Below are 22,893 nucleotides of genomic sequence, written 5' to 3'. Positions count from 1 at the left end.
CGAATCTTTCTTGCGAGCTTCTACCCTGCTGGATACCAGGGGCAGTCAGGGGGACAGCTTTAAACTTCTGATAGATACTGCCAGTTTAAAAGTTTCTTTTAGATAACTCAGTCTGCTTCAGAGGTATGCTAAATCTTTTAGATTTCCTTTGCCTTCCTCTCTAAAATGCCATTTTAATGTATGGGGAATGGAGTAAAAGTGACTTCATTGTGGGGTAGATGGGGCTTCAGATACATTTGGTTTTCTTTGGATCCTTTCTGGTCTCTGCTTTGGAATGGATGGTTTTACAGTATGGATTGGCCCCATACGGCTTTTTGGAGTATTGAGCAGCCACCTGTTGCTAGAATCTGGGTTTCTAGACATTTACCTTTATGAGTGAAACACCATACACCTTGTCCTCTGCCTGTACATTTATAAGTAGTCTCTTCAGTAAAGTCTTATCATTTGAATCATCTGGGGTGATTTTTGTTTCCTGCTGGAACCCTGACTGGTACAGAGTTGCTGACTGACTTTGAATTAAAGGTCACTGAAGTCATTGATTTAATATCCCCAAACTATCATCCAATCACATATGTGTATCTCTATGATAGTAGTCATAACTATCAATATCTGTCTTCACTGTCAAATGGTGAGGTTTTTGAGAGCAAGGACTTTCTTCATCTTTATAAAACCAGTGTTTGTTAAGTAGTACACACAGTGCCATATACTTCAGAGAAAAGGATTATCTATAATAGTGAGGGAAGGCTTTCTTGGGAATTGAACTCTGAAGAATGGGTAGATCTTGACTGGATCAAGGAGAGAAACTTTCCAGTTGGGACGGACATTGAACACAAAGCCATGGAGGCTTAAATAAACATAGTGTCTTCATGGATCAGTGAGGGAATGGCTTAAAATAGAGAGATTTTGTTGAGAAATAAAGTTGAGGTCAAATTATAGAAGATCTTAAAATAGTACAGAAGCATTCCAATTTGAAGCAGAGGAAAATATAATCATTAATTTCTTTGAATTATATGAGAATCATGATGAAATACATGTAAGAAAAATCAGTATTGTTATAGGATAGAATAGGAAGAATATAGAATAGATCAAAGGGGAAGGGTTGTCCCCAGCCTGTTACAGTAATCCAGATGTGAAATGATGTAACCACTTTTTGAGCATTTACCATTCATTCATTTATTCCTTAAGGTATCTGTTGAGTTTCTATCATGTATTAGGCACTCTGCTTGGTGCTGGGGATAAAATGGTGAGCAAAAAAAGAATAAAATTAAAGAATTATGTGACATAAAGGATAGTATAATGAAGAGTAAATTAAAATTTAAAATACCACTTAATAGGATTTTAGAAGTAAGTAGACATATTTGAGGGAAATAGGCTTGCACCAAGAATAAAATCAAAGGTACATGAACAGTAAAGCAATGAATGAGTCAGATTAATGTTAAATGGCATCTACAAGAACAAAAAAGGCTGTTTTTTTTTAATTTGCCTAATATGGTTTGCACACACTTGGAAACCTACTAGTGTTAGAATTACTGTCAAGAAAGGTCAGCAGAGTTGTCAGACAACTACCTATATTTTATTGACTTGGTAATTCAAGGAGGTGATGAAGGTATAGACCTAATTTGACCGGGAAAGTCAACTAATTTCAAAACAGGGGATCAACTGAGAAAACAAAGGAGAGATTTTTGTTTTAATATTAAAATGTAAATTTAATCATACATATTTGAAAATCCTGGCACACTTTAATCCTGTTGTTTTTCCCACTGACCTGATTTCTATTCATGTAAATAAATTTGTGTTAGCAGATTCACATTTCTTCACTTTCTATTTTATGACATTTTCCCTATAAGGACTGTTCTTAGAATGAAGTGTCATTTATTCCCTTGGAATTGCTTGTGAATTGAATTAGGACTATAGCCATTATAACAAAACACTGCTGTAACCTATTCTTTGTGGCTGCCAAGATATTTGTGTGTGTTGGGGGAGGGGAAAAAGGGGGGCCTGTTTTCATGGAGCCTACAGTATGGTAGATGATATAGATATTTATACAATAACTGTACAAATAATTTAGAATTATAACCATGTGAAAGGCTATGAAGGATAAGTACAAGAACTTTGAGAGTTGATAATGGGCATTGCTGAGGCTGGGATACTTTAATTGAGATTTGAAAAATGAGTAGGAGGTTATTAAATGAGGAAGGATAGAGCATTCCATCCTGAGGAGCCAGCAAGTGCATTGTCCCTGTGATGGAAAGAAGCATGCTAATGCTGGATTTCAGGAGGAAGATAAAGTTGGTATAATATGAAGAAGCAGAAATAGATGGGGACAGGATCATAAACAGCCTTGTAAGCCATGATAAGAATTTTGTCCCCTATTCTTAGAAGAATAGGAAGCCATTGATGTGTCTTAAGGTGTCTGTGTCTGTGTGTGTGTGTGTATGAGAGAGAGAGAGAGAGACAGAAAGAGGGAGAGAGACAGAGACAGAGAGAGAGTCAGAGAGAGTATAAAATTTGCAATTAAGAATTGCTCTGTTGAAGGATGGATGATTAATGGACAAGAGGGCCAGAGTAGATATGCAGTAAAACCATTTTGGAAGCTATTATAATAATCTAAATGAGAGAATGATGGTAACTTGGCCTAAGATGGTGGCCACTGAGATGGAGAGAAATGGATGGATTTGAAAGATATTTAAAAGGTAAATTTGGTAGGATTTGTGATGGATTAGATATGGGGGATGATAGGAGAGGAAGGCTGTCAAGGATGATGCCTAGGTTTCTGGTATGTACAGCTGGATACTGATCCTATTCATGAAAAGAGAGATGATAAAAAAGGTACAGGATTAGTGGGGGGAACACACCAGTTGTGTTTTGACTTATCATGTGGGCAGTTAGATATGTGGGTTTAGAATTCAGAGGTTAAATATCATGGAAAGTCGCTATTATTTTTGACTTCCCAGCATTTAAATCCACTTCTTATGTTTGGAGAAGTCACACCTTAACAGTCTGAAAGGACAAAGAAGTGGAGTATGAGCCTAGGCTTCTCTAATCAAATGTATCCATCCAAAATTTTGGATTGGGAATAAGTGACACAAAGAAGTATGCCCTAGGAAGAACCCCCTCTGGCAGTGGTGGCAGTTGAAATAAGATCAAGTTTTTAGGGCGGTTGTGGTACTGAAGCATCTTGTGCCGGTAGTAGTGGTGTGAGCTGCAGCCTGTAGTGCTTGGTTGTGATTGGGTATCTTGACCACCAGTTCTGTAGTGTGAGTTTGGGCACTGCTCCTTGCTATGCTGCTTCCTTGCTAGAGCTTAGATCTCAAGCTATTCTGGGGATTTTGTGTTACACAACATCTTCTTTAACAGATTTGATTTTTGCTTAAATCAGCCAGAATCAACTTCTGTTATTTGCCACTAAGGACTTGAATTGATACTAGAGGTCTCTGCTAGAGATACACATTTGTGAGTCATATGTATAGCGGTAAGCTATAGACAGGGATGAGATTACTTAAACATAGAGAACAGAATGAGAGAAAAGGGCTAGGATTGAGCCTATGAAATTTATGACAGTTAGTGATTGAGTAGAAGAGGATGAATCTGAAAGAGGAGATAGAAAAATTATTAGAGATAGAAGAAAAATCAAGTAAATACTGTGTCTTAGAAGCCAAGATGTAGAATTATTAATTCTCACTTTACATTTGAGGAAACTTAAGTTTAGGTTAGAAACTTGCCCAAAGTTTTGACTTAACAAATAACAGAACCAGAAGTTGAATCCATATCTAACTACAAAGACTATTTACATAGTTGATTGGATGTATACAAGGGATATATCAAAGAAAAAAATCAACAAGATTTTGTGAATAATTATTTATAAGAGGGAGTAATGAGTCATGTAAAATACCAACTCTTCATGTATTGATTTTGTGGAGAATTACTCTGCCACTGAGACAGGTATGTCAGAGGGAGAGGAAGAGACAACTTTGGATTTGGATCAGATTGAACCCAGATTGATGGAAAAGCATGTAAATGTAAATATTGGATAACTCTCAGATAATAGGATACAACTGGGAATATAAATTTGGGAGTTTTAAGCACATTTTGAATGAATAATCCAAAGAACGTATAGAAGAGGGTATAGTTAAGGAAAAAGCTTAGATAAGAGTCTATAGTTGGGTAGTGATGGTGAGAGGGAAAGAAGAAGAAGCCAAAATCAGCAGGGCAGGTAAGAGATGTGGGAGAACTTTAAGAAAGTAGTGTTTTGGAAGCCAGGGTTAGGGTTGCAGAAAATTTTAATGGGACCAAGTATGGAAGAGAGTTAGGAAAAAAAGAGGGAAGGATAAGACTGAGAAAAGACCATTATATTTGGAATAAAAATATTTTATTGATTATTTGAGAAAACAGTTAAATGTGATGGGGTACAGTGGTTGAGTTGAAAAAGTCAATGAAGAAAGGAGTGGAAAGGAACTGTAGGTAGGAGACTGCTTTCTATTGATAAATTTAGCGGTAAAAGTAACAGTAATACAGTGCAATTAGAATGGGCAGCAGTTTTAAACTAAAAATTTCTTTAGATTCTGATTTACATGTGTGGAGCAAGAGGGGAAGTTGCTAATAATAGGTAGGGAGAGATTTTAATGAGTTGTTAGGATAAATGCTTACCTGAGTCAACATTCTATAATTTTTCAAACAGAACATTATATTTCATTGAGGGGATTTAGACGAGAGAATAAAATTTATTATTTAAAACTCTCCAGTAGATGGAACATCTTCATCTTTATTGCTTTTCCAGAAGGAATTTTCGCAATGGAATAAGGGGTAGTGGAGTTGGTAGAACTCAGGTATATTTTTATGAGAGTAATTAGGATATGCATAAATGTGAATGTAAACGCAAATAAATTGATTTTCAGGTCTCAGTAAGGTCGTGTTTCTAGGTTTCCACAATTTTACCTAAGAGAATCTACTATTAAGTTAAAGTGGATCAGCTCTTTTGACCTGTCACATTTTCTTGACAGTCATAGCAAAGCAGTGCTAGCAAGACTAATGATAATTTAGCCTTCATATCCATTCTCTCATACCTTCCTAAAAAGGGATAGCTAATAAACATAAACAAGTATAAGAATATAGCTTCTAAATCTCTTATGTCATCAAATTTACATTAAATTAGCCTTGATGACTCACTATCATTAATACTAATGAGCAGCATTACATCATATTATAACAAAATTGGTTATGCATATATGATCTGAAGTACTTAAGCAAAAAAATCTCTGAAAGTATCTTTTTCATTTTAATCTGTGAAACAACTTAGGTTGTTGGGAATTGAGGCAACTATTTACATCATTTAGTATTAAAAACATTTTCACCAGAAATATACCAATAATGAAGGCAGTTTGGGGACTATTTAATTATTGTGAACAAGTTATAAACCATAAATAATTTATAAATTATAAATAAACTGAACTCTTTATTTCACCTTGTATATGCAAAGTCTAAGAGCATAAATTACCCAAAGACAGCATTTTGGACAGAAAATATTAAATGTGCATTTTATTTGAAACTAAATAAATGAGTCACTCTCAAAACATTTTGTTGAATGAAAAACGTATTTGAATTCTTATACTTGCTTTTCAAGAAGTTTTGAATGCTGAATGTGAAATTGAATTTTGACGATTCGAGTGGTTTTTGTTGTCATGTCAAAAGTTAATATCAATTTTAGTGTGTTCTCCACAATATATTTTAAACTGTTATTTCACAAGCGGAATGGATTAAAAAAAAAAACAACCAGCCCCTGACAGGTTCCCTAGTTTGGCTCTAGGGCTTCTGACCCCAGGACACCGTTCTGGAGCGGTGGGACGCTGGGTTCTCGCTTCGCCGTGGGAGGGAGGAGGGAGCGCCGCCGCGCAGGTCTCGCGGGGAGTTGCGTCTTTCTCTTCAGCGCGATTTGCAGTTCACGCCGTGGGCTTCGCGGGGCCAGTTGGGACCGAGCGGGGCGGAGCGGGTTCGAGGTGGGGCTCGGGTCGTTCTGTGTCGCGACCTGCTGTAGTGTCCTCGGTGCTCGCGACCCTGACTAGAGTCTGGGATTGGGGAAGGAAGGGTGGGCGTTCGGGTCCCAGAGGGGCCGCTGAGGTGGGTGGGAAAGAACTGCGTGTGGCGGTTGCGGTTATTCCTTAGGCAGGCGGCCCTGAGGGCTTTGGGGGGCTGGCGGGCCCTGTCCCCGAAGTACGACCGGAGGTCGCGTTCTGGGGGCTTCCCAGCGCGTGGCCTCGCCCTCGGCCACACTGCCGCCCGAGGCTTCGGGGGCCGCCGTGTGGCTGGAGTGTCGGGGGCGGACTCGGGTGAAGAGAAGCGAGTAGGCTGTGAAGGTAGTCGGCGAGCGAACTCCCCGCTTCAAAACGCGCGGGAAGAGTAGCTCCTCGACTCTGCGGGTAACGAGTGATTCAAACCCCACCATACGCGTATTTTTTTTTTCAATGCGGCTTGGTAGTCCAGTGAATACCTCCACTTTTGGATTCTCGGTGGTAAATTCGCAAGTGTCAAATTGCAAGGTTCCTGTAGGTTTTACTTCGCTGTTGGTGACTGACTTTCTCTAAAAATTTTTCTGCGTGTAGTAGTACACACGCCGAGAAAGGACATATTCAGATATTATTTATTTTAAAGGCATATCCTTTTAAGAAATCTGGATGTCCGTGTACTCCAGAATATCCAATGACTTATGGCACGACCATGTATAAACAATTATGAAGTTTCAGTCATGCAACGACGTTCAATTTATTATAGATAACTGTATACATTTATTTTAATATATATAACGACATTCCTTTATTAAATACCTGCTAGGGCTCTGCCCAGTACCGGGATGAAGGTGTCTCTTCCTTCCCCACTTCTTGCTCCACCCACATTTTTCTGTAATGATGCTATGTCAAAAGGTTGTTTATAGAAAACCCTTCCTTATTATTATTTTTTTTTAGCAAAGTATCCAAGATGAATGACAGCCTATTTGTCAGTTTGGACAGACTTTTGCTAGAATTTGGTAGGTATAAAATGGAAATTAAAAGATAACTTTGTATTATCACTGGACATTTTAACAATGAAATGAAGTCACAAAACAGTAATTTATTTTAGTTTTCCAGTATGAGCAAGATATAAGTACTAAAGAAGATATGATTCAACGAATTAATAGTAAGTAGTTTTGCATGACAAAGATGTTTTAATTTTTTTATGGAATATAAGATATTATGCTGTTGCCTTGTTTAGGGTAATTTATAGTTGGCATTAGAACTTTTCCCCTGGTTCTATCTAGTGACTAAATGAGCTATTTACCCTAACTATTTTTTCAATAGTTTTCTGTATTCAGCGTTTAATTATTTTGTGTTTAAGAATTTTAAGTATAAATCACCCTTAATTAAATACAATTGAAAATGTTATTTTTCTCAAATAACACAGGTTATTTTAAACATTTGAGTGAAAATTTTAAAATATTTTTAGAAATCATCAAAAGTCAGTGGCCAGGATTAATGGAAGCCACATTTTCAGGAATGCTAATTATGAAAATTAATATTATGAGTGGAATGGCAAAGCAAATTATGTATATATAGTATTTTAAGATCCTACATAAAAACTATCAAAAGAAAGTACACTCATTAATTTCTTAATAGTTCTGAAAGGTATTATAGAATTTGGTGATCTTTTCTGCAGCAAAAAAGAATATTGGATATTAAGAATTTATTTTAATCTTTTTAAGAAATTACATTTTATTTTTAGCTTGTGTTTACTCACTATAACAAAGAAATAAGTGAGTTGAAGGTGCATTAAATAATGACATGGAATCGATGAATAGAAATTCCACATTTGTCAAAAACAAAACTCTTACGTTAGTATCATATGAGTAAATGTTTATATGAACTCATAGCATCATAAGATGCCATTGATCTTAGATATTACTTAATCCAGCCCTCTTACATTAAAGATGTGGGACAGGGGACGTTTATTTCTCTTCAATCTAAAACACAAATTCTTAGCTTCTGGGTCTAGGAGCAAGCCTGATTCTGGTCCTGTGCTTTTTAGTATAGGGCCCTTCCCATCTCAAGCCTCACTTCCTCTCCATTCTCTGGTTCTCTTTTTCTAGGTCAGTTGCCATACCTTTTTTTCTACTGTATTTATTTTGAATTTATGATTTCCAGAATGCTTTGAAGATATTAAAGAAAACAAAGCGACTATTTGTAAGATACATGAAACTATAAATACAACAGATGAGGAAATCAGTCATTACTGTAAACATAGTAAGGAGATCAAAGACAACTGTAATAAGTGAGTATTTTAAAGAAACTTTCAATAGTTGTCATTAGATTCTCTTATTCAAGGGTTTTGAGTTTATAGTTGAAGACACTGTTGCTTTAAAGTAGTATTTTATATTAGGAAAATGATGAATCCAGTCTTAAATTTCCTTGTTACATACCACTGTAAAAGGGATCACAGAAGTTTCAAAAGAAAAGTAGAAGAGCTGGAAGATCTCTCTAATTCAGATCCAGTTAGTCTAAATACAGTATGTTGAATAATCTAGGCTCAGTATAGAAAATTCTGATTAGATAAATAAATTTGAAATAATTTCCATCTTCGAATTTTCAAGATCTTATTTTTGTCTAAGGGAACCTAGCCTAAAATTAGTAGCTTTTCAAAATAAAACTATTTAGTAAGTTAAGAATTCTTTCAATATAGCTTCAGGTTCTGGATTCTAGTAGTTACATCTATTATAAGACAAACATTTTGAAACAAAGACTTGTTAATGGAACTTAATTGTATGGACAGGTACTTACAAAAATAAAATGTTTAGTTTTCTGTATTTAATTTTATGTGGATCACTGTCTTTGTATTAAGTACTATATTAAGAATCATTTGTTTTAAAATATTTTGTTATTTAAAAATTTCATAAACTTTTTGGTTTTCCCTCATTACTTTTTTTATATTGGTTTTAAAATTTTATAAAAGTAACACATGCCTAGTATAAAAATTCAAAGACTATACAAATGTATGGAGTAAAAAGTTTTTCCCTGCCTGTAGTCCCTATCCCCACCCCGTCCTCTTCCTTACAGGTGATCACTCTTAACAGTGAGTACCCTTCCAGACCTTTTAAAATATATATTCAACATCACTATTACATATGCTTATATATACATCTACCTGTATATCTGTCTTTCCTTTTTTAAAAAATGCGATCATACCATACTTATTTTTCAACCTGTTTTTTAAATTTAACAATATGTAATATAAATGGTACTATACATGTAATGATTATGTATGGATTTCATTTTTTTAACAGCTCTATAGTATTTTATAGTATTGATGTATCCTAAGTTATTTAACCATTCTCCTATTAATAGACATTTAGGTTATTTCCAGTTATTTCCTATTATAAACAACATGTACAGGTATCCTTCCATATTTCTAGACCAGTTGCTGTAGAATGACCTCCTGGAAGTGAAATTGCCAGGTTGAAGAGTATGCATGTTTAAGTATTTAATAAGTAATGCCAAACTCTCTCCCCCCAAAATTATACTAATTTATACTTTCACCAACAATATATGAGAGTTTCTATTCCTCACACCCTTGCTAACACTGAAATTACGTTTAAATTTTAAAATGTTTAAATTTTTTGGCAATCTAATCAACGAAAAAACTACATATTGTTCAACTTTTTCGTTTAGTTTGATTTAGGTTTATGGTAGTTAAGTTTTACCAGTGGTTTCCCTCAAGTAGCTGCAAAGGGTGCTGGAAAAGTATTGGTAGTTTCCCCACAGAACCTACTGTGTCCAAGATGTACTTTACTTTATACAAGATTATTCTCTGCTGGGTTCTGAGGGCAGTTAGTAGGATCTGTTGATTTTAATGCATGAATACCTCTAGTTCATGATTTCAGCATGCTGGTTAAGAGGTTTAAATGTGAAATATGAATTCATGAAAGTATTAGAAGAAAATATAGGTGACTATAATCTTTGAGAGAGGAAGGCCTTTCTAAGTATGTCATCAAAGGTAGAAACCACATAGGAAACAATGGATAAATATGACACATGCAAATTAAAAAGAAAAACACCTCAAAATGATACAAAAAGCAAAAGGATAAGGTAGGAAAATGTCAAAGAAGGGTTAATTTTTAAAATATAAAGTGCTTGTAGAAATTAATAAGAAAGAGCCAAAGTCCCATTAGAAAAATAAGCAAAGAAGGTAAACAGGTAAATACCAAAATGAAGAAATGTATGTCTAATAAATGTGAACAAATGCTCAATCTTACTAATAATCAAAGACGTCCAAATTAAAGCAATAATAAAATACTATATATTCTTTTGCCTTTAAGTTTTGCAGAAATTTAAAGAAGGATAATACCCAATGTTGGCCAGGAAATAAGAAAATCACCTCTCTCATACACTGTAGGAATGTACACTGGTATATACCTTTTGGATGACATATAAGTATACTTTAAAGGCTTTAAAAATAAGCATGACTTTTGATTAAGCGGTTCCATTTCTGATAATTTTTCATAAGGAAATAATTAGGCATTTTCTCAAAGGTGTAATGTACAACAAGGTATTTATTTCAACTTTTTTATGATAGGAAAACATTGGAAGCAACTCAAATGTTCAACATTAGGTGATTGTTTAAATGAGTTTTGGTATATCCATATGAATGAACAGTAGGCAGCCCATTAGTTTATGATATAAGTGAATATTGACATGGAAAGGTATTAACAGTATATTACAAATTGAACAAAACATTAAAACGACATTCATAGAATAAACTCAATTTAGTAATTGTGTATTTATGTATAATTTTAAAAGTCTAGAAATATGTACATCAAAATGGTTACAGTGAATATCTTTTCAGTGAACGTGTATTTCTTATGGAATTTAAAAAATATTCAGAATGTATGTATATATAACCTTTGACCTTATAATTCCATTTTGGGAAATATTGCCTAAGGAAATGATTGTAAACTCAGACAAGTGTTTAAGTACAAGTTCTTAAGAGAAACTTAGACTAACCAAAATGGCCAACAATATTGGAATGGTTAGATAAATCGTGTAATATGTTGTATTTATTAAAACCTTTACAGTGAATTCTTAGTGACAAAGAAAATGTATATATTGATAGTTTAAAAGTGATAAAGGATGATATGTTGTATATGTGAATATGATCTCAGAGATGTTAAACTATGTACTTATAGTAAAATCTGGAAGTAATTTATTAAAATAATATCAATATTAGTAGTTATTATTCAGTGTTGAGAATATAGATGATAATTATTTTCTTATGTATACTTTTCTGTTCTTCCAAAATGGGTATGCATACTTTTTGAATCTGAAAAAGTAAAAAAAGATTAGAAAAAAGAGCTAGAGGAAATATTTGAACAATACTTAGAATGTAAGCTGCCATGGTGTATACTTAATTTTAGATTTTTCACACTGGCAACATTTTTCAAGTCATGTAATAAAGCAAATGTATAAGTTGAATATTCATTTTATTCTTACTATCTGATTTTATAATTCATTATGGTCTAGTTTCTTTCTTTCAAGTTCAGGAGGGTATAAAACCTGACTTTCTAAATTTCAAAGGAGAAAAAAGCCTCTCTTTATCCCTTATCCTAGCTCTTTAAATGTTTACTCCAAAAGAATTTCTTAGCTAAGATCTTAGAAGTATGATGAGAAACAAAGCCTGATGTTGGAGTGTTGCAGAGTATATTCCAGAAATGCCATAGTAATGCATAGTCCATCCATGTCACGTTTGTTCCTTCCCTAGTCATGGTTCCAAAACAGGCTTTATGTAAAAATTAATCAATATTGATATTTGAGCATATGTATGATTGCATGAATGGTCATAGTGGTGGTGATCGGAGATGGGAATGTTTTTATTGATGTAAGCTTGTTTTTTCCAGGAAAGGAAAGATTTGTTTATCTTTAAATGGTTACATTCATTTTTATTATTTCTTAAATTTGTTTATCATTCTGAGATGCTAATTACAGTATTGTTTTTCCATAGCTGGAGGCCAACATGTGATATATTTCATAAACATGAAGACTATATGCAGGACCAGTTTACTATTTATCAAGAAACTGTTGAAAAAGACAAGTACAGTACATATATTAATTTAAGCTTATCAATTCTATAACTTAGTATTAATAAGATATTCTTTGCAAAAATATTAATTGAAAAATACACAAAATTTTTTTGTTTATTTATTTTTAAAGTAAATTCAGTGTTTTGGACTCTGGTTGTCACTGTTGGCCTACCTATTTGTTATAAAGCTCTATCCAACCTTGGATATGTTTAAATATGTCCTTAGATAGAAACTATTTATCAGTAGCAGTTATAAGGCAGAGTGCTTCAATTAATATTTTTTATGACTGAATTACTATAGTCAAACATCTGGGGGAGTAGTTGGCTGTATAATTCACTTATGAAAAATTTTGAGTATTGACTTTTGAAGGGTATTTTTATATTGAACTTGTTTTTCAGAGTGCTGATTTAGTGGGGTGTTATATTCTGGCAGAGAAATACTATTGGGTTGGCCAAAAATTAAGATGTTACGGAGAAATCCGAATGAACTTTTTGGCCAACCCAATAATATTAGTGTGGGCTTATTTTATTATGTGTTAAATCACCTGGTTTGGGGGACTAAATGTAATTAATGAATATAATGAAACAAGGTGAGGAACTTTGAACACATTATATAGCATTATAATTTCGTTTAATTTAAAAAATTGAAATGTTTTTATTTTTAACATAATTGGACAAGAGCAGTGTTGATTTAATTTTTAATTTTTATTTATTTATCTTACTACTTTCCCCCCAGCTTTATTGAGGTATAATTGACACATAGCAGTAAGTCTGAGATGTAAAACATGATTTAATACATGTGTATTGTGAAATGATGACCACAATAAGGTTAGGTAACACATCTATCACTCTATTATATTTTTTGTAGTGAGAATATTTAAGATTTACTCTTTTAACAACTTTCAAGTATATAATACAGTATTATTATATTCACCATGCTTTATATTAGATCCCCAGAACTTATTCAGCTTTTAACTGGAAGCTTGTACTCTCTGACCAACATCTTTTAATTTCCTCTACCCGTCAGCCCCTGGAAACCACCATTATACTCTCTTCTTCTATGAATTCAGCTTTTAAAAAAGATTTTACATATAAGTGAGATCATAACAGTATTTGTCTTTGTCTGACTTATTCAGTTAGCATAACACTCTCAAGGTCCATCTGTGTTGTCACAAACGGCAGGATTTCCTTCTTTTTTAGTGGCTAAATAACATTCCATTTTTATGTATATCATATTCAAAAAATCTATTCATCTGTCAGTGGACACTTAGGTTGTTTCCATGTCTTGGCCTTTGTGAATAATGCTTCAGTGAACATGGTGCTGATATCTCTTTGGGATAGTGATTTTATTTCCTTTGAATATATAACTAGAAGTGGGATTACTGGATCATATGGCTTTTCTATTTTTAATTTTTTGAGTTGCCTCCATACTGTTTTCCATGGTGGCTGTATCAATTTACATTCCCACCACCAGTATGCAAGGGTTCCCTTTTCTCTACATCCTTGCCAACACCTATCTTTTGTCTTTTCAGTAGTAGCCATTCTACACATATGAGGTACTATCTCATTGTGGTTTTGATTTGCATCTCTCTGATAATTGGTGGTGTTGAGCATTTTTTCATGTACCTGTTGACTATTTGTCTTCTTTGGAAAAATGTTTCTCAGCCCTTTGCCCATTTTTAACTTGGATTATTAGTCTTTTTGCTATTCAGTTGCATGAGTTCCTTATGTATTTTGGATATTAACCCCTTATTGGATATATGGTTTGCAGACATTTTCTCCCATTCTATAGTCTGCCTCTTCATTTTGTTGATTGATTCTGTTGCTGTGCAGAAGCTTTTATAGTTTGATGTAGTCCCAGTTTAGTTTTGCTTTCTTGCTTTTGCATTTGGTATCATATCCCCAAAAATCATTGCCAAAACAAACATCAAGGAGATTTTTTCCCTAGGAGTTTTATGATTTCAGGTCTTACATTTAATTTAAGTCTTTAATCCATTTTGAGTTCATCTTTATGAGTGGTATAAGATAGGGGTCCAATTCCATTCTTTTGCATGTGGCTATCCAGTTTTCCCAGCACTGTTTATTGCAGACTATCCTTTCCCCATTGAGTATTCTTGGCTTCCTTTCCAAATATTGGTTGACTGTATATGCATGGATTTATTTCTGGACTCTTGATTCTGTTCCATTGGTTTATCTGTCTGTTTTTATGCCAATACCATACTGTTTTGATTACTATATCTTTGTAGCATAGTTTGAAATGAGGAAGTGTGATGCTTTCACCTTTGTTCTTTTTTGAGATTTCCAGAAATTGACTATTTGGGGTCTTTTGTGGTTCCATACAAATTTGGGGATTTTTTTCTATTTCTGTGAAAAATGCTATTGTAATTTTGATGGGATTACATTGAATTTATAGATGGCTTTGGGTAGTATGGTTATTATAACAGTATTAATTCTTGTGATCTGTGAGCACAGAATATCTTTCCATATTTATGTCTTCTTCAGTTTCTTTCATAGTGTCTTATAGTTTTCAGTGTACAAATCTTTCACCTTCTTGGTTAAATTTATTCCTAAGTTTTTAAATGTGTTTGATGGTACTGTAAATGGGACTGTTTTCTTTATTTTTTTTTCAGGTAGTTCGTTTTTTGTGTATAGAAGTGCAACTGATTCTTGTATGTTGATTTTGTATCCTGAAACTTTATTGAATTTGTTGATTAGTTCTAATAGGTTTTTGGTGGAGTCTTAGAATTTTTTATATATTGATATAAGGATATCCTGTTTACAAACAGACCATTTTACTTTTTCCTTTCCTATTTGGATGCCTTTTATTTCTTTTTCTTGCCTAATTGCTTTAGCTAACTCTTCCAATATTATATTGAATAAGAGTGGTGAGAATGGCACCTTTGTCTTGTTTCTGATTTTGGAGGAAAAGCTTTTAGCTATTTACCATTGAGTATGGTATTAGTTATGGACTTGTCATATATAGCCTTTATTATGTTGAGGTATACCCAATTTATTGAAAGTTTTTATCATGAAAGGGTGTCAGATTTTGCCAAATACTTTTTCTGCATCTATTGAGATCATATAATTTTTATCCTTCATTCTATTAATGTGGTATTTCATGTTTAATGATTTGTGTATATTGAACCATCCTTGCATCCAAGGATAAATCCAACTTCGTATTCATGTATGATTCTTTTAAAGTGCTGTTGAATTTGTTTGCTAGTATTTTTTTTGAGAATTTTTTCATCCATATTCATCAGGAATATTGGTTTGTAGTTTTCTTTTCTTGTAGTGTCCTTATTTGGCTTTTTATCAGGGTAATGCTGGCCTCATAAAATGAATTGGAGAGTGTTTTCTCCTCTTCCATTTTTTGGGAAGAGTTTGAGAAGGATTGATGTTAATTCTTCTTTAAATGTTTGGTACAGTTTATCAGTGAAACCATCTGGTCCTGGGCTTTTCTTTGTTGGGAGGGTTTTGATTACTGCTTCTATCTCCTTACTAGGAATTGACCTGTTCAGATTTTTAATTTTTTCATAATTCAATCTTGGTAGGTTGTATGTTTCTAGAAATTTATCCATTTCTTTTAGGTTATCTCATTTGTTGTCCTATAATTGTTAATGGTAGCCTCTTAAGAGCTTTTGTATTTCTTCGGTGTCAGGTATAGTATCTCCTCTTTCATTTATAACTTTGAGTCTCTCTTTCCCTTGGTTAGTCTAGCTAAAGGTTTGTAAATTTTGTTTATCTTTTCAAAGAAGCAACTTTTTGTTTCATTGATGTTTTCCTGTTGTCTTTCATGTCTCTAGTCCATTTATTTTTGCTCTAACCTTTGTTATTTCCTTCTTTCTGCTATCTTTATGGTTAGATTGTTCTTCTTTTTCTAATTCCTTGGGAAGTGACCTTCTTTGTCTCTTGTGACTGATTTTGACTGAAAGTCTATCTTATCTGATATAAGTATAAGCACTTCTGATCTCTTTTGGTTACATTTGTATGGAATATCTTTTTCCATCCCTTCACTTTCAGCTCATGTGTTTCATTAATGTTAAGGTGAGTTTCTTGCAGGCAGCATATTGTTGGGTCTTGTTTTTTTTAATCCACTCAGCCACTCTTTGTCTTTTGAATTTAGTCTATTTACATTTAAAGTAATTATTGATAGGTATGGACTTACTATTGCCATTTAATTAATCGTTTTCTGAGTGTATTTTTAGTCCCTTTGTTCCTTTCTTCCTCTCTTGCTGTCTTCCTTTGTGATTTATTTTTTGTAGTGGTATGCTTTAATTCCTTTCTCTTTCGTGTATGTACTATAAATTTTTTCTCTGTGGTTACCATGACGCTTACATAAAACATCTTATAGATCTAACAGACTTATTGATAACAAGTAACCTTCAATTGCGTACAAAAACTGCACTTTTACTTTTCCTCCCCCCACATTTAATGCTATCAGTGTCATACTTTATATCTTATATTGTGCATCCATTAACAAATTATTGTAGCTATAATTTTAATAATATTTTAAACTTTCATACTAGAGATTAAAGTGATTTTCATACTATCATTACAGTATTATGGTATTCTGAATTTGAGTATATATTCACCTTTACCATTAAGTTTTATTCTTTTATATGTTTTCATGTTGTTACTTAGCATCCTTTTATTTCAGCTTGGAAAATCTCCCCTTAATATTTTCTAAAAGGCAGTAGTAATGAACTTCTTTAGTGGTAATGAACTCCCTTAGCTTTTGTCTGTCTGGGAATGTCCTTATTTTTCCTTCATTTCTAAAGGACAGTTTTGCTGGGTGTAGTATTTTTGGTTGGCAGTTTTTTCTTTCAGTACTTTGAATATGTGATCCCATTCTCTTCTGGCCTGGAAGGTTTTTGCAGAGTAATCTCCTGATGACATTACAGGAGTTCTCTTGTGATGAGTTATTTTTCTCTTGATGCTTTCAAAATTCTTTTTGTCTTTGCATTGATTATAATGTATCTTGGAGTAATCTTCTTTGGGTTGATCTTGCTTGGGGTCTTTTGGGCTTCCTGTACCCAGATGTCTATCTCTTTCCTAATATTTGGGAAGTTTTCAGCTATTATTTCTTTTCTTTTTAAAAAATTTTTGTTGGGGTATAATCAATTTACAATGTTGTGTTAGTTTCAGGTATACAGCAAAGTGAATCTGTTATACAAATACATATATCCACTCTTTTTTAGATTCTTTTCCCATATAGTCCATTACAGAGTATTGAGTAGAGTTCCTTGTGCTATACAGTAGGTCTTTATTAGTTATCTGTTTTTTAAAAAATAAATTTATTTATTTATGTGTTTATCTTTGGCTGCGTTGGGTCTTCGTTGCTGCGCACAGGCTTTCTCTAGTTGCAGTGAGCAGGGGCTACTCTTCTTTGTGGTGTGCGGGCTTCTTATTGTGATGGCTTCTTTTGTTGTGGAGCATAGACTCTAGGTATGTGGGCTTCAGTAATTGTGGCACATGGGCTCAATAGTTGTGGCTTGTGGGCTCTAGAGTGCGCGCTCAGTAGTTGCGGTGCACGGGCTTAGTTGCTCCGTGGCATATGGGATCTTCCTGGACCAGGGCTTGAACCTGTGTCCCCATGCAGGTGGATTCTTAACCACTGTGCCCCCAGGGAAGCCCTAGTTATCTGTTTTATATAGAGTATGTATGTGTCAATTCCAATCTTCCACTTTATCCCTCCTCCCCCAACCCCTGGTAACCATAAGTTTATTTTCTACGTCTGTAACTCTATTTCTGTTTTGTAGATAAGTTCATTTGTAGCCTTTTTTAAGATTCCACATATAAGTGATATCATATGATATTTGTCTTTCTCTGTATGACTTACTTGACTCAGTATGAGAATCTCTAGGTCCATCCATGTTGCTGCAAATGGCATTATTTTGTTCTTTTTTTATAGCTGAGTAATCAGCTATTATTTCTTTAAATAAGCTTTCTGCCTCTTTCTCTCTTTTCTCCTTCTGGGACTTCAGTGATGCAAATATTTGTTTGCTTTGCAGTGGTCCATAATTTATGTAGATTTTCTTCACTCTTTTTCATTCTTTTTCTTTTTGTTCCTCTAAGTAGCTAATTTCAATGAATAGTCTTTGAGTTTGCCGATTCTTTCTTTTATACGATCAAGTGTGTTATTGATGCTCTCTATTGAATATTTCAGTCCTGCTACTGTGTTCTTTAGCTCCACAGTTTCTGTTTGCTTCTATTTTATGGTTTCTATTTCTTTATTAAACTTCTCATTTTGTACATGCATTGTTTTCCTGATTTCGTTTAGTTGTCTGTGTTCTCTTGTATTTTATTGAGTTTCTTTAAGATGATTACTTTGAATTCTTTGCAAGGCAAACTGTAGATCTCCATTTTTTGGGGGCCAGTTACTGAAGATTTATTACTTTTCTTTTGATGGTGTCATGTTTGCCTAATTCTTTGTAATATGCTTAGCCTTGCATTGGTGTCTGTGCACTTGAATGAACAAACTTCTTCCAGTCTTTACAGTCTGGTTTTGGGAGGTAAAGACCTTCTCTTGTTGGTTTCCTGAGCTGATGGGATTACCTATAGAACTGCAGTTGTGCTGGGTTAGAGCTGATTTTGAAGCTGTCATTGAGTTTGTAGTGGGATCCATGGTTGGTGTGCTTGTTACCAGGGGCTCAGGCAGGTATGGATCCTGTTTGGTCCCTGGGTGGGTGAGACTTCCTCCAGTACTTTGTTCAGTAGGATAGTACTGGGACAAAGGTCTGATTCAGGTTCCACAGTTGGGTCCTTAACAGCAGGCATATTACCAAGTGTGTAGACAAGTTTGTCTCCCAGCAAGTCCCTGGGAGAGTTCATGCCTAGTCACTGAGTGGGTTCATGGGTGGTCAGGACTGGCCCTGGACTGTGGTTGAGAAGGGCTAGAGCTGAGTCTCAGGGCTGTTTCAGATTCTACAAACAAAATTGAGGTCTACAGTCCTGGTTCTCAAGGCACAGATAGGCATGTCTCCAACCAGGTCCCTCCGTGGGCTGGACTGCTCCCTGATTGTGGCTAGAGGGGCTGGAGCCAAGTATAGGGCCCTTTCAAGATCTTCAGGGGAGCATATAGCAGTATCTCTTTGGGTCCCTGGGCCAGAAGTTCTGTTAGTGCTAGACTGCTTGAGATCTAGAACCAAGTATGGGTCCTTTCAGGATCTATGGGGTGCAGACAGGAGTGTCTCTTGCTTGAACCCTGGACCCTCAGTACTGTGGACAAACTGTGCTGTGAGAGGGCTGGAACCAACTATAGGGTGCTTTAGGATCTTTAGGAGCATAGACAGGAGTGTCTCCTGCTGTGTCTCTGTGCCAGCAGGATTCTTCAGTGACTGTGGCTGGGACAGGTTGGAATCCAGTTACAGGGCCCTTTCAGAATCTACAGTCTCACTGAGTTTGGCAGGTTTATCTCCTGGTATTCCCAGACCATGGCCATGAAGGGCTGGAACTGGTTCACCTGCCACTTCTGGGACCACAGTCAGGACCAGAGTCTGTATGCCTATTGCCTGACACACAGGTGGGTGTGACTTCTCCCAGGTCCCTTGGTTTATGGGGCTGGTTACAGACCCAAAGCTAGATAGGCCTGTAGCTGAGTCCTCAGGGGTACACAGATGTTTTCTGGGTCTGTAGCCAGGACCACAGTCAGCAAGTTAAACCACCAAAATGTGAGTCCATCTTCTCAAAATGGCTTTCCTCAGTCTTGGACTGCACCAGGGTTTCACAGTCTCCTACCTGGATTCCAAAGCTTCCACAAAGGCACTTTTGTCCATGGTTGGATGGCAAACTTTTATTGCTGAGGGGGTGATATGCGCAAGGGACATTTTATTTTGCCATCTTGCCGATGTCACTCCTATTCTAATATTCTGATTAAAAACACCCACACAAAATCTAGAATGCAATACATTTCATATTAAAAAATGGGTCTTAAGGTAGGGACTGAGGTATAGATTTGGACTTCATTGGCATTTGAAATCATAAAAATAGATGAGATTGCCCAGGGAAAGTATAAAGCAAAAAGAAGAGAAAGCTGGAGTACATGACCATCCAAGAAATAGGCAGAGGGTAGAATTAACAAAGGAGACTTACTTTGTTATTTATAGGCCCCACTTCAAATAAAAAAGAATTTGAAATGATTTATATAAATAATACCATAGTGTTAAAATAAAGTTAGACATACAAATTGAGGCTATAGGGAAGTAAGGGTAATATAGGAAGATGAAGTCTTTGATCTGGATAGAAATTCATACTATATGGTCTTACACATTTGTTAGATATAGGCTAAATTAGGCTTTGAAATTCCTAATAGTAGTCAAAGCATTGTGGAAGTGTGATCAATTTGGAATTCAGAATATTCGTTTAAAAAACAGTTCAGTTGCTTAGAATAAGCAGAGGTTTTTTTCCTAGTACTCAGACTTGAGAGAAATGTGTTCCCTGGATTCTCATAAAGGGGAAATTGTGCAATATGGTAGTCAGTATCTTCAGTGGCCTCCCCCAAATAAACACAATATATATTACTGCTTCTTTTAACATCTCTCAGTGCAAGCTATAGCTATAAAATATTATTTTAAATGATTCTATGAGGGGCTAAAGCAAACCAGTCCAATAAGTACCTCTCTGATGGTGTTTGTTGTGGATGACTTCTCTTAGCTAGCCAGAGGTATGGAAGTGAAAACAGCTATCTCTTTCTTTCTTAAACCAGCCACATAGGTTGATTGGCTTGATGACTCAATACTATGTATTTATAAGAAGAAAAGAGTCCATTTGTTGGTATCATGGGTAATGAAGGAAGTAGAGGCACCAGCTACTTATTTCTCCTAATCTCCCATCCCTGTCCCAGGCATTCACGAAGACTAGCATTGCTGGCAAGAGATGAGATAGTAATGGCTCTTCTTGAATCATGGCTTGGGCTAGCAAGGTTCTTGTATGGAGTATATTAGAAGAGTTGCTGTGAATATGCAGTCTGAACAGGATAGATGGGGGATGGTAATCTCATCTGAAACTGGTATCCCAGACTCAGTTTTCTTATAGGTATTTCCCTCCTTTTGGACTATTTTCCCAAGAAGTGAAGGCTTAATTAGCAAATATGCATTTAGAAGAATAGGAAGAAACTTGTTTTGGGCTAAACTACTTTATCTTGCATAAGGGGACAGAGTTTAGTAATATTAAGAAATTAAAACATTCTTAAGATTCAGACCTGATGACCAGTAGAAGGCTGTTATCCTTACTTTTCTTCTTACTATACAAGCAGTTTATGAATACTTCTTTTCTCATCTGCTAAGGCGAGATAATCATTGAAGTATCTTTTAAGAATTTCCCCCATATAGTATGGCTTGATTTAGAAAATTTATAAAATTTTGAGGAATATAAGGACTATATATTTTTAGAAAATTTTCTATGAATGTTATTTTTTGAAAGTATGTATTTGTTAATAACTGGGTAAAAAAAGGATCCAAGAATATATTTTCTTTTTTTAAATTGAAGTATAGTTGATTTACAATATTTACAATATTGTGTTAGTTTCAGTGTACAGCAAAGTGATCATTTATATATATATATAAATACATATATTTATATATACATATACACATTTTCCGATTGTTTTCCATTATAGGTTATTATAAGATATTGAATACAGTTCCCTGTGCTATACAGTAAAGCCTTGTTGTTTATCTGTTTTATATATGGTAGTGCATATCTGTTAATCCCATGCTTCTTATTTATTCCTCCCCCTCTTTGGTAACCATAAGTTTGCTTTCTATGTCTATGAGTCTGTTTCTGTTTTGTAAATAAGTTCATTTGTACTATTTTTTTTTTTAGATTCCACATATAAGTGATATATGGTATTTGTCTTTCTCTGACTTACTTCACTTAGCATGATAATCTCTAGGTCCATCTCTATTGCTACAAAAGGCATTATTTTATTCTTTTTTATGTTTGAGTAATATTCTATTATATATATATATATATATATATATATATATATATATATATGCCACGTTTTCTTTATCCATTCATCTGTTGATGGACACTTAGGTTGCTTCCATATCTTGCCTATTGTAAACAGTGCTGCTATGATCATTAGGGTGCATGTATCTTTTCAAATTAGAGTTTTCATCTTTTACAGATATACGCCCAGTAGTGGTAACTCTATTTTTAGTTTTTTAAGGAACCTCCATATTGTTTTCCATAGTGGCAGCACCAATTTACATTCCCACCAACAGTGTAGGAGGGTACCCTTTTCTCCACACCCTATCCAGCATTTATTATTTGTAGACTGTGAGGTGATACCTTATTGTAGTTTTGCTTTGCATTTCTCTAATAATTAGCAATGCTGAGCATCTTTTCATGTGTCTGTTGGCCATGTGTATGTCTTCTTTCGAGAAATGTCTATTTAGTCTTCTGCCCAGTTTTTGATTGGGTTGTTTGTTTCTCTGATATTGAGTTGTATGAGCTCTTTGTATGTTTTGGAAGTTAAGCCCCTGTCAGCTGCATTCTTTGCAAATATTTTCTCCCAGTGTGTAGGTTGTCTTTTTGTTTTGTTTATGGTTTCCTTTACTGTGTGAAAGCTGTTAAGTTTGATTAGATGCCATTTGTTTATTTATTTTTTATTTTATTTTTTTGCGGTACGCGGGCCTCTCACTGTTGTGGCTTCTCCCATTGCTGAGCATAGGCTCCGGACTCGCAGGCTCAGCAGCCATGGCTCACGGGCCCAGCTGCTCCGTGTCATGTGGGATCTTCCCGGACTGGGGCACGAATCCGTGTCCCCTGCATTGGCAGGGGACAATTCTCAACCAC

General features: G+C 34.9%; 1 protein-coding gene across 1 annotated transcript in view; it reads left to right on the top strand.

Annotated features, from left to right (window-relative positions):
- The first annotated feature begins 6,969 nt into the window (after positions 1-6,969).
- C11H14orf39 (chromosome 11 C14orf39 homolog) overlaps positions 6,970-22,893 on the top strand; it is a 50,805-nt gene continuing 34,881 nt past the window's right edge. The window contains exons 1-4 of the mRNA XM_007120888.2: positions 6,970-7,018; positions 7,111-7,167; positions 8,169-8,295; positions 12,016-12,105. Of these exons, the coding sequence (XP_007120950.2) occupies positions 6,970-7,018; positions 7,111-7,167; positions 8,169-8,295; positions 12,016-12,105 (323 nt within the window). The remainder of the gene's footprint in view (positions 7,019-7,110; positions 7,168-8,168; positions 8,296-12,015; positions 12,106-22,893) is intronic.

This window comes from Physeter macrocephalus, chromosome 11, assembly GCF_002837175.3.
Source record: "Physeter macrocephalus isolate SW-GA chromosome 11, ASM283717v5, whole genome shotgun sequence".
Taxonomy (NCBI): domain Eukaryota; kingdom Metazoa; phylum Chordata; class Mammalia; order Artiodactyla; family Physeteridae; genus Physeter; species Physeter macrocephalus.
Note: the sequence above shows the minus strand (reverse complement) of the source record. Positions and strands in the feature narration are given on the sequence as shown.